Raw genomic sequence first — 15,366 nt, 5'->3', positions numbered from 1 at the left:
ATCAGGGATCCCAAGGTAGAAACTCAGGGCAGGAACTTGGAGGCAGGAGCTGGAACACAGGCCCTGAAGGATCACTGCTTACTGACTTGCTTCCCTGGCTCCTGCTCAGCCAGCTTTCTTATGCAACATAAGCCCACCTGCCCAGGGGTGGCACCACCCACAGTGGGCTGGGCCCTCCACATCACTCCACAATCAAGAAGATGCCCCACAGACATGGCCACAGGCCAGTCCTATGGAGGCAATTCCCCAATTGAGGCTCCCTTAACCCAGGTGTGTCAAGTTGACACTAAAGCTATCCAGCACACAAACGATCATGAAAAGCCTTGGAGAATAATTACCAGGGGGTTCAATGTGGGAGGTCACTGCCACAGGTTTGGATTGTAGGGTGCAGCTGGGCCAGGTGACCCTCTATTTTGGAGGAAGAGGCAGGAGGGTTAAGAGTTTGAAGTCACATTGGGCTTCATAATGAATTCCAGGCTAGCCTAGAGTGCAGAGTGATACCGGCCCTGTCTCAATCAGTTGTGCTGACAGAAGGATTCTGATAGACTGGAATTAGCTAGGTGCTGTGGATGGAGGGATGTGACTGGCACAACTAGGCTGCACTGACTTGAGGCTCCTGATGAGTGGGTGTGTGCAAATTTCCTGGGCTTACTATTGAGTAAGAAGAGTGGAAGGGGACAGGGTGAACTGTTTGCTGTTATCTCAGAGTAACAAAGAAGGCATGTTATCTCCTTGTGTGTCCTACATCCATCCCTCACCCCTTTCCTGTCTTATTTTTGTTTTGTTTCCAGAGTCTGTCTCACATCTGTAACTCAGGCTGCCCTCAAACTTACATCAGATCTCTTGCCTCAGCATCCAGAGTGCTGCGATGACAGACAGGTGCCACTGTGTCCTGCTCCAAAGTGCCATTTCTCTGTACACTGACATCAAAGGATTCCTGATAAAAGGAGTATTCTGCCTCTTGCCACCACCAACTCTGAAGATGCTTTATTTTTATTTTTTTATGTTATGTGTTTGAATGTATTACCTACATATGTGTAAGTGCACCCATGTCGTGCAATACCTGCAGAGGTCAGATGAGAGCATCAGATCCCCTGGAACTGGAGTTCTGGATGGCCATTAGCTGCCTAGTGGGTGCTGGGAATCCAACCTAGGTCCTCTGCAAGAGCAGCCAGTGCTTTTAACGGCTGAGCCATCTCTCCAGTCCTGAAGATGCTTTTTTTTTTTTTTGGAGACAGGGTCTCCCTCTAGCCCCAGCTGGCCTTGATCTCACAGAGATCCACCTGCCTCTGCAAGGCGTGCACCACCATGCCCAGCTGAAGATATATTAAAAAAAAAAAACTAGCCAGGTATGGTGGCACATGCCTTTAATCCTAGCACTTGGGAGGCAGAGGTAGGTGGATCTCTGTGAGTTCAAGGCCAGCCTGGACTACATAGTTCCAGGACCGCTGGGGCTACAGGGAGACCTTGTTTCAAAAAGACCAAAAAAAAAAACAAACCCCAAAAAACCCAAAATCAAACTACTCGAGGGGCTAGGCTGGTGACTCAGCACCTTTAATCCCACCACTTGGGAGGCAGAGGCAGGTGGAGCTCTGTGAGGCTGAGGCCAGCCTGGTCTACATAGAGAGTTCCAGGCCAGTTGGGGCTACAGGGAGACTCTGCCCCAAAAAGACCAAAAAAAAAAAAAAAATCACGAGGGCTGGAGAGATGGCCCAGTGGTTAAGAGCACTGACTGCTCTTGCAGAGGATCCAGGTTGGAGTCCTAGACCCACATGTAGGCTAACAACCATCTGAAACTCCAGTTCCATGGGATCCAGCGCCCTCTTCTGGCCTCTTTGTGCATTGTACAACACGAGTCCACTTACATTCAGGCAATACACTCATACACGTGAAATAATTTTTTTTTCCCCCCAGGTCTTTTTGAGACAGGGTCTCCCTGTAGCCCCAGCTGTCCTGGAACTCACTATGTAGACCAGGCTGGCCTTGAACTCACAGAGATCCGTCTGCCTCTGCCTCCCAAGTGCTGGGACTAAAGGCGTGTGCCACCACGCCCAGCCATGAAATAATTTTTTAAAAAAAGAAAACTGTGAGTGATGTGGTGACACAGGCCTGTCATTCAAACTATTCTGGAGGCTGAGGCAGGAGGACTGCAAGTTAGAGGACATCCTCCGCAATTTAGGGAGCCCTTGTTTCACAAAATGACAATCTGAGAAGGGCTGGGGCCTATATTGTCAGTGGTTAGAGCGCTTCCCTGACATGAACAGGGTTCTGGGTTCAACCTCCAATACTACAAAAACAAAACAAAAGCCAACAGGAATGCCTTGTGGGGTGTGATTGTGGCTGGGACAGGGGAGGGTGGAAGCCAGAAGGCAGGGGTGTGTTTCAGTTCTGGACACTTCCAGCGCATGTTCTCTGAGGCATAGCTACGTCCCCGGGGTGCTATAACTGGGAAAGGCCTGGCCGCCGTGAGGCCCCCATAGGGCCAGCCATCTGCGGGAGGGGGCGTGCGCAGGGCGGGGCCGGAACGTCTTTCTCCCGGCCGCGCCCTAGGCGAGCACAGTTACCCGCCGCACGGATCATGGCCGCAGCCGCACTGAGGCAGGTGGGTGCGTGGCGGGCCCGCGTCGGGGAGGCCTGGGGAACCCCGGAGGGGGCGCACTTCCGGGGGACCTCCGGCTCGCAGCCCTCCGGCTTGGTGCCCTTTCTCTGTGCCTCGGGTTCCGCTGCGGAGCGCAGAGGAAGATGGAGCGGGGCGCTTGGAAAGGAATTCCAGGCTTTAACGGGCGGGAGAATGGGCAGACACCGATGGGGTGCGGGGTGCGGGGTAGCTGGTGGATAGCGGGTCCTGGACGGGGAAGTCGGAAGTGGGGAGCATGGAGGAGGGGTTGTAATGGGAGAAGCACAGAGTGGGGGTGGGTGCAGGAAGGTTGTGGCTGGGGCTTGTAGCCTGCCGGCTTTAGGGTGCATGGGACATGGTGCCAGGACGACTGAGGCTTGGGGTAGGACATGGCACAGAGAGTCCTTGGGAATTGAACCCAAGAACTTATTTCTTGGACATAAAAGCAGATAAAGGCATGTGCAGTGTGTGTTTGAAGCCCTGCACCTGGTTTTGTAATTCCAGGCAAGCTTCTGTTTGTCAGAATGATACAGGTCCTCCTGGCAGGAGTGGGACCGTGGGTGCTTACCGATCTGACGTTCAACAGCAAAGTTTTGGAGAATCTGTGATTCTAGAGAACAGGATTTATAAGCCAGGAAGGAAACACCTGGGCCCCAACCTTGGGAGGAATGTTTGCTGTTAGCTTGCACCTGACTTTACCTGCAGCTTTTAGCCCAAGCTGGCCGAATTCTAGAGCAGACCTTTAAGTCTCCCCAGTCTTAGTGACTTACCGAATGTCCTGGGCAGATATTGTGGGACAGTCTTGGGATAGGACAGGGGTAATCTAGGCTGTGATGGTGACACACCTGAAATGTGGTGGTCTTGGATGGTATAGGGTCCTCGGCCATTCTAGGACAGTTCCCAACTCAAATGAGCTGGCTCTGGGTTCTGAGGAAGACAGTCTTTCAGGGGCTAGCCTAGACTGACGTTAGGATAGTTCTTGGGTCTGAAAGAGACAGCCTTGAGACTTGCCAGGAACAGTCCTAGGCTGTAGAGGGTGGATATGCTGGCTTTGGAATTGAGGAGGGGAAGGGTCCTGAGCTGTGTTGAGAAAGCACCTGGCTCTGCAGTGGACAGTCCTGGAGGCGACAGGGGCAATTGAGATTGTAATACAGAGAGTTCTGGGCTTCCACAAATCTGGTGGAGAGAGTTCTGGGCCACAAAGGGACAATTGTGATGGAAGTCAAGTCTGGGCTGTGATTGGGACAGCTTAGGGGTATGAGAGGAACAGTTCTGGAATTTGATGCGATAGGGTGATATACAGACAGTTGTCTGAGAGGAGCACAGCACTGTGCTATGATGAGGACTCCCTTGAGGTGTGATGGGGGGATGGTGTTGGTACTAGGCTTTGGCAATGGTACTGCTGATCTTTGATGGACACCTGTCTGGGACATGAAGGAAACTCCATCATGTTACAGAACCCTGCCCTATCATGTTACAGAACCCTGCCCTGCACACTTCCCCTTCATTCCCTAACTCAGCTTCAATTGCTCTTTTTTTTTTTTTTTTTTGAGACAGGGTCTCTCTGTAGTCCCAGCTGGTCCAGAACGTGCTATGTAGACCAGGCTGGCCTTGAACTCACAGAGATCCACCTGCCTCTGCCTCCCAAGTGCTGAGATTAAAGGCATCCACCACCATGCCTGGTGCATCAATCCTTTTATACCTTATCCAGTAGTCCACTTGCCATCTGGGCCCCATATTGTGGGATGTGGGGGGGCTTTCCTTAACCAGGAACAGACCACTGGCCTTAGAGACTTGCCGTTGTCACTAAAGCTCTGTGGCCAGTTCAGACTTACACAGGGCTCAGTGCCTTCTCTGTACCTAGAGGTTGTGCGGTGTTCTTTACCTCTTTCCCCTGTTATCTCTCTAGCCCACGCTAATATTGAACTTGCAATCCTCCTGCCTCTCAGCCTCTGCAGCCCCACACCTAGGGTCACAGGTGTGCAACCACACATCTGGTTTAGACTTAATTTCTTTGCTGGAATCTTTCAAACCCCTTCCCCCACTCCCAGTCTCTCATTATGTGTGTGTGTACATGCTTGCATATGTGTGGAGACACAGGTATGTCATCTGTATGTGTGGAGGTAAGAGGACAACTTTCTAGAGTTGGTTCTCTCCTACCTTGTAGGTTCTGGGATTGAACTCAGGTCCTCAGGCTTGGCAGCAAACTCCTTTACTCACAGAACCATCTTACCCCACCCCAACCCCCCAATCTCTTTCTGCTGTTTTGAGCTGGGGACTCACTATATAGCCCTGGCTGGCCTCACTGGAACTCACTATGTGAACCAGGCTGGCCTCAAACTCACAGAGATCTGCCTGCCTCCACCTCCTTAGTACTGGAATTAAAGGTGTGCACCACCACACCTGGACTCTCTTTCTCTGATCTATTTTGGTCTTTTTTTTTTCTTTCTGGTCTTTTTGAGACAGGGTCTCTCTATAGCCCCAGCTGACTTGGAACTCACTATCTAGACCAGGCTGGCCTTGAACTCATAGAGCTCCACCTGCCTCTGCCTCCTGAGGATTAAAGGCCCACTGTGCCTGCCTGCTGGCCTGGCCTATTTTGGTCTTATGTAGCCTGGTCTGGCCTCAAACTTGCTACACTGTCAAGGATAACCTTGGCCTCTTGATCCTCTTGCCTCCTAAGTGCCAGGGTTTGTGCAGGGCTGGGGAGCAAACCCTAGACCTCCTGCATGTTAGGCAATCATTCTGCCAACTGAGAACACTTCCAGCCCCGTCCTTTGATTCATCTCAGTGTCTCTTTTCTGCATTGTTAGCTACCCTGGCTCCTTTTGCTCTCATGCCCCCATGCTGTCTTCTCCCCATATTGGGAGTGTCTGTCCTAAACTGAACAGAGGCAGGGCTGCAGGGTCAGGCATGCTCCCTGTCACCACCCAGAGACATGGGAGAGGCTGTCACTCTCAGATCACCCTAAGGCACTACACCTTCAAGACCAGATCTGAGGGGGGTTGGGGGGTTGGGGGTGACTCAGTTTGTAAGCATGAAGACCTGAGTTTGATCCCCAGAACCCAGGTAAGAAAAAACCAGGTGTGGCAGCTCACTCTTACAACCCCACTGTTGGGGAAGTGGAGAAAGGGGAATCCCTAGGGCTCCTTGGCCAGCCTAAGCAAATGAACAAGCTCTAGACCCAACAAGAGACCCCGTCTCAAAGAACAAGGTAGATGGCATGTGAGGATATCACCTGAAGTTGTCCTCTAGCCTGCACCTGCACCCTTACACACATGCTCCCACACACACAAAGGTCATATCTGAGCCAGGTATGGTACCACGCATGCCTGTCATCCCAGTTTCGCCAGAGGCTGAGGCAGGAGGATTGCAACTTCAACCCCTGCTAGGAGTAAGTTTGTGTGACCAGCCTGGGCAACTTAGTGAGACCCTGTCTAAAAACAACAAACCCCCAGCCAAACCAAATAACACAAACCCTAAAAGAAAAATAGAAAACCACACAAAAACATCTGTGGCTTCTTGGCCTGACTTGTTCACATGGCAGCGTTGGACCCCATGTCTCTGAGACTTACCTGCTGACCAACAACCTCTGCTTCACCCATCTCACTGGGCACTGTTGGCTCTCCCAGCAGGAGCAGGCTCACCTGCCCTGTCTCCCTTCAAACTGAGGGTCCAGTTGCCCTCTGGTGGGGCTGCAGAGAGAAACATGGTGAGGTTAAAGGTCACCAGCATGGCTACCCTTCTGGACACAGCCAGACCTGTGTTCCACGCTAGCCTTGAAGAGGGCAAAAGGGACTTGTGTATCGAGCACCGTCTCTGACTGGCACCTGGCAGCCCCTTAGTCCCTGACAGCAAGGAGTACTGCAGCCACTGTCCAGTGTGCGTGTATCCTAGCTGCAGGCTGGGACTGCAGTAATGCTAATCAGCTGACAGTTCCCAAAGAGTAAGCATTAGGACCCCTGGGTCTGAGGGGGGGGGCCTGGGGTCTAGACCCTTGGGTCTGAGGAAAGAAGTAGGGCCTGGACCCCTGGGTCTGAGCGAGGAGGGCTTGGGGAAGGGTAGGGCCTGGATCTCTGCGTCTGAAGGAGGAAGGCTAGGGTTTAGATCTCTGTGTCTAAGGGAGGAGGACTAGGAAGGATTCCTGGGTCCGAGGGGAGGAGGCTGGGTCCTAGATTGCTGGGTTCTAGGATAAGAATGACCCTTTCTCTTCTCTTGTCAGGTATTGCTCCCCACACAGGTGTCTTCTCCTTACCTGCTTACTGTCCCTGGCCGTCCTCTTGTCTGAGCTGGTCTCAAGCTGGGACCAAAGTCCTCTAGTAGGAGGGGCTCCGTCGACTTTGCCCACATGGTGGAGGGGCCGGAGCTGACACTGCTCTTTCTAGGGCTAACCCTCCTGGTGGGGACTTGGTAGAAATACAGGCTGTGCCTCAAATGCACTGAGACTATGACAGAGCTGGCCTCTGGGATTCCCAAGCAAGAGATGACAGACAGATGCCAGGTCTGTTCTTTCTGGATCCTGCCCTGTCATCTTTTTAATTTTTCTTCCCTCCCCAGGTCTGGGTCCGAAAACTTCTCCCTGTTCCCTGGCTTCTGTGTGGGAGAAGATGTGTATCCTCCAACTTCAAGGTGAAAGGAAGCCCTGTGTCTGAGGGAGGATGCTGGGGTCTGTACCCCTGGGTCTGAGGGAAAAGGCTGGGGTCTACACCCCTGTGTCTAAGGGAGGAGGCTGGGTTCTGCACTCATGAGTCTGAGGGAGGAGGCTGGGGTTTGTATCCCTGGGTCTGAGGGAAGAGGCTGAGGTCTACACCCCTGTGCCTGAGGGAGGAGGCTGGGGTCTACACCCCTGTGTCTGAGGGAGGAGGCTGGGGTCTACACCCCTGTGTCTGAGGGAGGAGGCTGGGGTCTATACCTGGGTCTGAGAGTCTCATCTGTATTTGGGCATCTTTCAGGAGTCTGCAGCTCTCCTGTCATTAGGCAGTATGAAAAGATGACACTGTATTTCCCAGAGGGCTCTTGGGTACCTGGGTCTGAGGCTTGGGGCTCCTGGGAGCTGTAATCTCTCAAGTTGGAGACAGTCTGGAGTCCAGGTACCCTGAATGCCCTTTTTCTCAGGCTGCAGACCTGCAGGTTCAGGTGACTCAGGATCCGCAGAAGAAGCCTGCCCCCAGTGAGCCGCTGCTGTTCGGGAAGACATTCACAGACCACATGCTAATGGTGGAGTGGAGCGGGAAGACAGGTTGGGGCCCTCCAAGGATCCAGCCCTTCCAGAACCTCATGCTGCACCCAGCCTGCTCCGCCCTGCACTATTCTCTGCAGGTGGGACTAGTGGCTTCTGGCCCTGGCCCTGGCCGGGTCTACCCCTCAGGCCCTTTGCATGTTTCTTCTTTTGTGGGTCTGTCACCTTGTCCTGAGATCTTCTGTGTCCTGGGCCCAACACTCAGTTTCCCCAGTAGATAGACCTTGGCTTGGTTGGAACTCATTGCTCAAGTAGCTGAGGCTACTTGAAAGAAGGGCAGTCTCGGTGGTAGCACATGCTCTTGTGCCTTTAATCCCAGCATTGGAGAGGCAGAGACAGATGGAACTCTGTGAGTTAGAGGACAGGCCAACCTGGTCTACATACTGAGTTTCAGGGCAGCCAGGGACCCAATTTTCCTTTAATACTCCTTAAGGAGTTTTGCCCATCTTTGTTACAGCAGCATAATATTCCATCTTAACAGTACATCTCATTAGGCAATGCTCTGTTGTTGGAAACTTGGGTTCTTTCCAGCCTTGGTCTATTATAAAGAATGTTGCAATAAGGACCAGGCACCTCCATCACTTCCTTTAACTGTTACCTGCAAGCGTACCTCTCTGCCCAGTTTCTAGAAATAGTGGCTCTAAGGGCGGGTGTGCCTGTCATTTTGAAAGGTATTACCACATTAATCTCTTTGAAGGTTTATTAGAATCCACCCTCACTGCCCAGGCCTGTTTCCCCAAACCTCGGACAAGCACTGTCAGACTGTGAGAAACTTTCCCAGTCACCAAAGTGCTTTTAAATGTTCTTAAAGTGATGTTTTTCTTGTCTGTGTGTGTGCATATGTGTGCCTGTGTGTGGAGGTCAGAGGTCAGAATCTAGTGTGTATCGTGATTGCACTCCATTTTTTTTTTTAATTTCATGTATGAATGTTTGTATGCATACTGTGTGTATGCAATGCTGGTGGAGGCCAAAAGAGGGTGTTAGAGCCCCTGAAGCTGGAGTGACACAGGATTGTTAGCAGCCATGTGGGTGCTGGGAACTACACTGAGGTCCTCTTGTTTCTTTAGCCCTTCCAGCTTATTTTTTTTTAATTAAAAAAAAAATTTTTGGTCTTTTTGAGACAGCCCAAGTCTTCCTGCAGCTGGCCTGGAACTCACTATGTAGACCAGGCTGGCATCGATCTCTGAGAGATCCACCTGCCTCTGCCTGAATTAAAGGCATGCACCACCACCACGCCCAGCTCCAGCTTGTTTTCTGAGGTGGGGTTGTCATTACTTGGAACACTTGGATTCAGCTAGGCTCAGTGGCCAGCAAGCCACAGGGACCTTCTGCACTGGGATTACAGGCATGTGCTCTGGTACCTGACTTTTTATGTGAGTGCTTGGAATTCAAACTCAGGTCCTGGTACTTGTGTGGCAAACATTTTACTGACTGAGATATCTCTTCAGACCCCTTAATGTGATTTTTAATTTTCATTTTCCCCCTAATTACAAATGATATTGGCCATGTGACATGCTTATGACACAGTGATATTTCCTCTTCTGAAAACTCTCCATTTTTCACGCTGAGTTTTATACTAGGGTGGATTTTAAAAATCCCATCTGGGGACTGGAGAGATGACTCAGCAGTTAAGAGCATTGGCTGTTGTTCCAGGACCCAGGTTTGGTTCCCAGCACCCACATGGCAGCTAACAACTCTCAAAACTACGGTTCCCAAGGATCTTGGCCTCTTCTGGCCTCCGTAGGTTTGCACATGCATGGTACACTTAACATACATGCAGGCACATAAAATGAACAGAAATAAATAAACAGAACAAACTCCACCTCCATCTGGAGTGCTTTGTATATCTTTGTATGTTACGTGAGCGTTTTTGTTTTTCAGACATGTTCTTACCATGTAGCCCAGACTTGCTTCAAGCTGGCCTTGAACTGGGAGTGATCTTACTGCCTTAGTCTCCTTAGAAGTTGGGGTGACAGGCTTGAGCTACAGTGCCTGCCTTGTCCTGTGCTTTAGCATCTCCATGTCTCTCTCCCTCTCGGGCTGCCTGTCACTTTGCCCCTCTGTCCATGTGTATCTGTCTCTTAGTGTATCAGTCTCTCACCTGGTATCTCCATCTTCATAATGTGGGTCTGAGCCCTGAGCACCTCTCCACTGCTTGTCCCTGCAGCTCTTCGAGGGCTTGAAGGCGTACAAAGGCCAGGACCAGCAGGTACGACTCTTCCGACCCTGGCTCAACATGGACCGGATGCTGCGTTCTGCAGGGCGCCTCTGCTTGCCAGTGAGTGGCCAGTCTGGCCTGGGAGGAGAGGGAAAGGGGAAAGGGTGGAGGAGGGAATCCAGGGTCCCTGACTCTTGTGGGATCCCACCCAGGCCTTCGACAAGCTTGAGTTGCTGGAGTGCATCCGCCGGCTCATTGAACTGGACAAGGACTGGGTACCTAATGGTGCCGGAACAAGCCTCTACGTGCGGCCTGTGCTTATTGGGAATGAGGTGGGCACAGCCAGCCTGGGGACCTGCACACTGGGGTCAGGGGAACAGAAAGGGTAAGCTTGGACCCCCTAGGTCTGAGAGAGAAGCCTGGGGTCTGGACTCCTGGGCCTGAGGGAGGAAGCTAGGGTCTGGACTTCTGGCTCTGAGAGAGGACGCTGGGGTGTGGACTCCTGTATCTGAGGGAAGAGGTTGTGATATGGGCCCCTGGGTCTCAGGGAAGACTGGGATGTGGAATTCTGTGCCTGAGAGGGGAGGCTGAGGGTGGACCCCAGTTTTGAGCATCCCTGGATCTGAGGGTCCTGGGTCTGAGGGAGGAGGTGGAGTTTGGACTTCTGTGTCTGAGGGAAAAGCCTGGGTGTGGACCCCTGGTCTGATACTGTTCTTTTGACCATCCACAGCCCTCGTTGGGTGTCGGTGTGGTCACACGAGCCCTCCTGTACGTCATTCTCTGTCCTGTGGGCTCCTACTTCCCTGGAGATTCCATGACCCCTGTCTCCCTCCTGGCTGACCCCACATTCATCCGAGCCTGGGTGGGTGGGGTCGGCAACTACAAATTGGGGGGGTAAGTAGCACCCACACCAGGAAGTGTCCATGCACTGGAGGTGGTGCTTGCTGAGCTTCATGGCTAGACCAGCTGTGACCAGCTGTGACTGGTTCAGGGTGTGAAGCCATTCTTACTGGCTCTGAGGGTGGACTCTGGCCTTGCTCTGTGTCTTTTGTCCTCCCTGGTGCCTGACACCAAAGGTGGAGGTCAGATGGGTGTTTTTACGTATAGGTAAATGAATGAGCTCAGAGATGGGTAGGGTGGAAGTCAGTGGGGTGACCAGGCCTGAGCCCCCTCAGGAAAGCAAGTTACCCTTACTCTCTGGTCCCTTCGCTGGTCACCTGGGCCAGGCTGTGTCTCTGGCTCCCACCATTACTTGGGTTTCAGTCCCCTCTCCTGCACCGTGGACTCTGCCATCCTACGTCCTTGAAGGCTTTGGCTCCGTGTCTTGTAGGGAGGTGGCTGCATCTCATGGAAGATTAGGGCAGGTATAGGCTACTGGCATGTTGGAACAATAAAGTGTAGCCCTAGAGGCCCTTTAAGTTTGTGACATGTCACGGGTGTAAGGCTCTGTGTTGGCTAGAGCTGGGGACACAGGTGAAGCTGAGCCAGCCTGTTGCCCTGGGGCTCCTGGGCTGATGGGTGCCCCAGTATCTAGATCTGCATGAGCTCTGATGGAGGATTAACAGGGCATTGTGAAAGTGCCACAGAAGAGGTGACACTTCACCTGTGGTTTCTTGGCCTCAAAGGTAGTAAGTGCAGCCAGGTTTTGAGCATCCCTGGATGAGATGAGTGCAGCCCTGGTGGAGTACAGCCACAGTCACCGCTACTCAATGGGCTGAGGTAGGACTGCAATCTGCAGCCAGCCTGGGCAACGTAACTCATTCCTGTCTCAAAATAAAACAGAAATGCCAGGCACGCTGGCACAGGCCTTTAATCCCAGTACTTGGTGGCAGAGGCACGTGGATCTCTCTGAGATCAAGGCCAGCCTGGTCTACACAGTGTGTTCTAGGCCTGCTGGGGCTTTAGGGAGGACCCCCCCCAAATACAACCCCAACCAACCAACCAGCCAAAAACAGAGCTGAGGGTGTGGCTCAGAGGTAGAACACTTGCTTAGAATTCCCCAGTGAGGGGCTGGGGATGTGACTTGGTGGTAGAGCACCTACCCAGAATCCCCCAGTGAGGGGCTGGAGGCATGGCTTAGTGGTAGAGCACCTACCCAGAATCCCCCAGTGAGGGGCTGGAGGCATGGCTCAGTGGTAGAGCACCTACCCAGAATCCCCTAGTGAGGGGCTGGAGGCATGGCTTAGTGGTAGAGCCCCTGCCTAATGTGTGGGGTCCTGGGTTCAAACCCCATTATCAAAAGAAAAAAAGGCGGCTGATATTTTCTAATCTTGGGCCCAGATGTTTGGGTTGGTGAGATAGGATCACAGTTGGCACAGGAAAGACAAACAAGACCAGTTTTTGCACAAGGCTCAGAATACCATTCATAGGCTGGGATCCTGTCCTGGGGCAACAGGGAGCCTTGGCAGACTTAGGGGTGAGTGAGAGGTGAGGTCTGCTGTGGGGAACACACTGCAAGTTAAAACAACGTAAAGACTGGTGTGGTGGTGTACACCTGTCATCCCAGCACTTTGGAGGGTCAGGAATTCAAGGCCAGCCTCAGCTACAAATTGAGTTTGAGGTTAGCCATGGCTACATGGCATGAGACCATCTTAAAAAAACAAACAAACAAACAAAAAAACCAAAAAGCCACAAACAAAGGCTGGGCATGGTGGGCTACACCTTTAATCCCAGCTCTCAGGACACAGGGGCAGGTGGATCTCTGTGAGTTCAAGCCCATTCTGGTCTACATAGTGAGTTACAGGCCAGCTGGCTACAGGGAGACCCTGTCTCAAAACAGCAATAACAAACAAGCATGTACACATGCATGTAATCTCAATACTCAGAAGGTGGAGGGAGGAGGGATCATCAGAAAGGAAAGGGAACACACCACCCAACCAGGGCCCCAACTGTTAGCCTAGTGATTCTCTCCTGGGGTAGTGGGGAGCCACAGGAGGGCTGTGAGCCAAGGAAGGGACTCAACCCTGCTATAAAAAGACTTCCTGGGCTGTGTTGTGGGGAGCGTGGGTGGGTGCTTTGCCCAGTCTGACCAGAGTGCCCTCCACCAGGAATTACGGGCCCACCGTGGTAGTGCAGCAAGAGGCTCAGAAGAAGGGCTGTGAGCAGGTCCTCTGGCTGTATGGGCCAGACCACCAGCTCACCGAAGTGGGCACCATGAACATCTTCATCTACTGGACTCATGAGGATGGGGGTGAGCCTATGACCAACCCAGTGGGGGTGGGGGTGGGGTGGCTTGCAGGGTTCAGGGGCCCTGGGCAGGAAAAGAAAGGAGAGCACCCAGAGGTGTGAGGCAGTCACACCTGTCTGTCACCCCTGATCTAGTACTGGAGCTGGTGACGCCCCCACTGGATGGTATCATCCTACCTGGAGTAGTGCGACAGAGCCTGCTGGACCTGGCTAGGACCTGGGTAGGGCCTGTGGGGCACCTGCTTCCTGGGACCAGAGGACCTGGGGGCTGTGGTGGGAGCTGGGAGTCCATTGGCACACCCTCCCTTCTCTGGGTCTGTCTTTCCCAGCAGCCTTTAGGGAGGGAGAGGTGGTTAGCAGGGGACCAGAGTGACTGCCCTTTCCCCTACAGGGTGAGTTCCGGGTGGTGGAGCGTAAGATCACCATGAAGGAACTACAGCGGGCACTGAAGGAGGGCCGGGTGCGAGAAGTCTTTGGCTCAGGCACAGCTTGTCAGGTCTGCCCGGTGCATCGAATCCTGTATGAAGGCCAGGTGAGGCGGAACTGCCATGATGGGCTGGAGAGGAGGGGAAACGTCCCATCCTCATGGCTCTTTCTCCCCAGCAACTCCACGTTCCCACCATGGACAGCGGGCCCGAGCTCATCCTCCGCTTCCAGAAGGAACTGAAGGCCATCCAGGTGAGCTGCACCTGTGCAGGTGATGGGGCCTTCCCATTCATCTCTGTGGCCAGAAGCACTTCCCCTTTCCTGTGCTCCATGAGTCTTGGGCCCCTTCCCATGAGCCTTGACCACATAATGCCTCGCACGACTCCCTGGGGTCCTGGGCTGACTCTTTGGCATGATAAGTCTTCCTCTTTCCTCTCCCTGGTCTGGAAGGCTTCCTTCAGCAAGCCTCTGGAGCATTCCCATTCTTGGGAGCCAAGAGGACTTTCCAGAGAACCTCTGGGCCCATTTCCCAGTGAGCTGGACCAGAGATGACTGGGTTTCCTAGCACTCCATATCCAAGCTAAAAACGCCTTCTTCGAAGACCTTTCAGTGTCCTCTCTTCCGAACTTCATCTGTCTTAATCCCCTATGCCACTGTCTTGATTTGCACCCCGAATTGTTGGCTGGCCTCGGGTGTGGACTACATGTCCCATGAGGCACTGGAGTACACCTCTGTGAGCCAGTCGCTTGCGATGCCCCAGGGCCTGTTGGGAGTTGTAGTACGCTTCTCAATGCTGCGCCTCTATTGTCCCACAGTATGGAACCAGCACCCACGAGTGGATGTTTCCGGTGTGACACTGAGGGCTGTGACCTCACCCCTCGAATCAACCAACCCTCGCCTCCCTTCCAGAGACTCACGTGAAGTGCAATAAGAAAAGGCCGGGCCAGACACCTGGGACTCTGGCGCCCCCTCGTGGTCGCTGCACTCCAAAGCCTTAAGGGTGGAACCGGGCATTTTGGACCCCAACCTCAGGGCTCAGATCCCCCCTGCTGCTCAGTGTCGTGGGGGTCAAGCAAGGGCACACTTTGGCCCCCACCCCTTATCTCCGTTCTCATGCCGGACCCCCGGTGCGGACCTTAACTTTTTTTCTCTCTCCTTGCTGCAATTTTAAAATAAAATGCCAAAGGACAAGACCTCAGCTGTCACTTCAGTGCCGCCATCCTTGAACCCTGGGCTCTCAAAGGGATCATGGTCCTCAGCACACTTCATAATCAAGGACCCAGGGTCTTAGTGGGTCCTCCAGTGTGGAAACACCCCATACTGAATTTAGCATCTAATCCCACTCAGAGGCTCCTCCCTGCACCCCAATCTTGGGAACAATCACATCGTATGCCCAGTCACTGTGCCAGACCCCCACAGCCCTGTCCCCTTCTCAAAGACCATTGGTGCCCAAGCCCTGTTCCTGGGACCCCTGACTGCCTTGTGCCTTCCTGTGTCCCCTAGGCCTGGCTTTGGGCCTGGTCCTCTTTCTGTCTCTGTACACTAGCTTCCTCTCTGGCCTTCATCTTCCCGAAGGGTCGCTTCTATAACCCTGTGTGGCTGTGTCTCCTTGAGATCCAGCCCCTTTGATAGAACTGCAGACTGGAGTGAGGCCCCCCACCTGCTGGAGAAGTGGGGTAGTAAAAACGGTCACCACAGCCCCTGTGATCTGTCACATATATACTTTATGACTGATTTTTG

At 53.0% G+C, this 15,366-nt stretch overlaps 1 protein-coding gene and 1 long non-coding RNA gene across 5 annotated transcripts; one reads left to right on the top strand and one right to left on the bottom strand.

Annotated features, from left to right (window-relative positions):
• Positions 1 to 15: 15 nt before the first annotated feature.
• On the bottom strand, positions 16 to 7,168 carry LOC115072369. Of its 3 annotated transcripts, XR_003851414.1 has the most exons (5): positions 6,873 to 7,168; positions 6,193 to 6,312; positions 3,186 to 3,227; positions 339 to 937; positions 16 to 49 (listed from the first exon to the last, which is right to left on the bottom strand). It is a non-coding gene; the product is annotated as an uncharacterized LOC115072369 (long non-coding RNA). The 3 variants fall into 3 exon arrangements; XR_003851413.1 differs by lacking the exon at positions 16 to 49 and having other exon boundaries at positions 251 to 937; XR_003851415.1 differs by lacking the exon at positions 16 to 49 and having other exon boundaries at positions 251 to 920.
• Positions 2,420 to 14,819, top strand: Bcat2 (branched chain amino acid transaminase 2). 2 transcript variants are annotated; one of them, XM_008845007.3, is made up of 11 exons: positions 2,420 to 2,602; positions 7,175 to 7,246; positions 7,733 to 7,936; positions 10,024 to 10,134; positions 10,227 to 10,346; positions 10,745 to 10,908; positions 13,062 to 13,204; positions 13,336 to 13,421; positions 13,592 to 13,732; positions 13,830 to 13,878; positions 14,442 to 14,819. In XM_008845007.3, exons 1-11 carry the CDS (start codon positions 2,579 to 2,581, stop codon positions 14,555 to 14,557), a joined length of 1,230 nt encoding a protein of 409 aa, XP_008843229.1. In that variant the 5' UTR covers positions 2,420 to 2,578; the 3' UTR covers positions 14,558 to 14,819. The 2 variants fall into 2 exon arrangements, with proteins under 2 accessions (XP_008843229.1, XP_008843231.1); XM_008845009.3 differs by having other exon boundaries at positions 2,429 to 2,602; positions 13,804 to 13,878.
• The last annotated feature ends 547 nt before the right edge of the window (positions 14,820 to 15,366 follow it).

The sequence above is a fragment of the Nannospalax galili genome, unplaced genomic scaffold (genome assembly GCF_000622305.1).
Source record: "Nannospalax galili isolate Female #2095 unplaced genomic scaffold, S.galili_v1.0 scaffold960, whole genome shotgun sequence".
Classification (NCBI taxonomy): domain Eukaryota; kingdom Metazoa; phylum Chordata; class Mammalia; order Rodentia; family Spalacidae; genus Nannospalax; species Nannospalax galili.
Note: the sequence above shows the minus strand (reverse complement) of the source record. Positions and strands in the feature narration are given on the sequence as shown.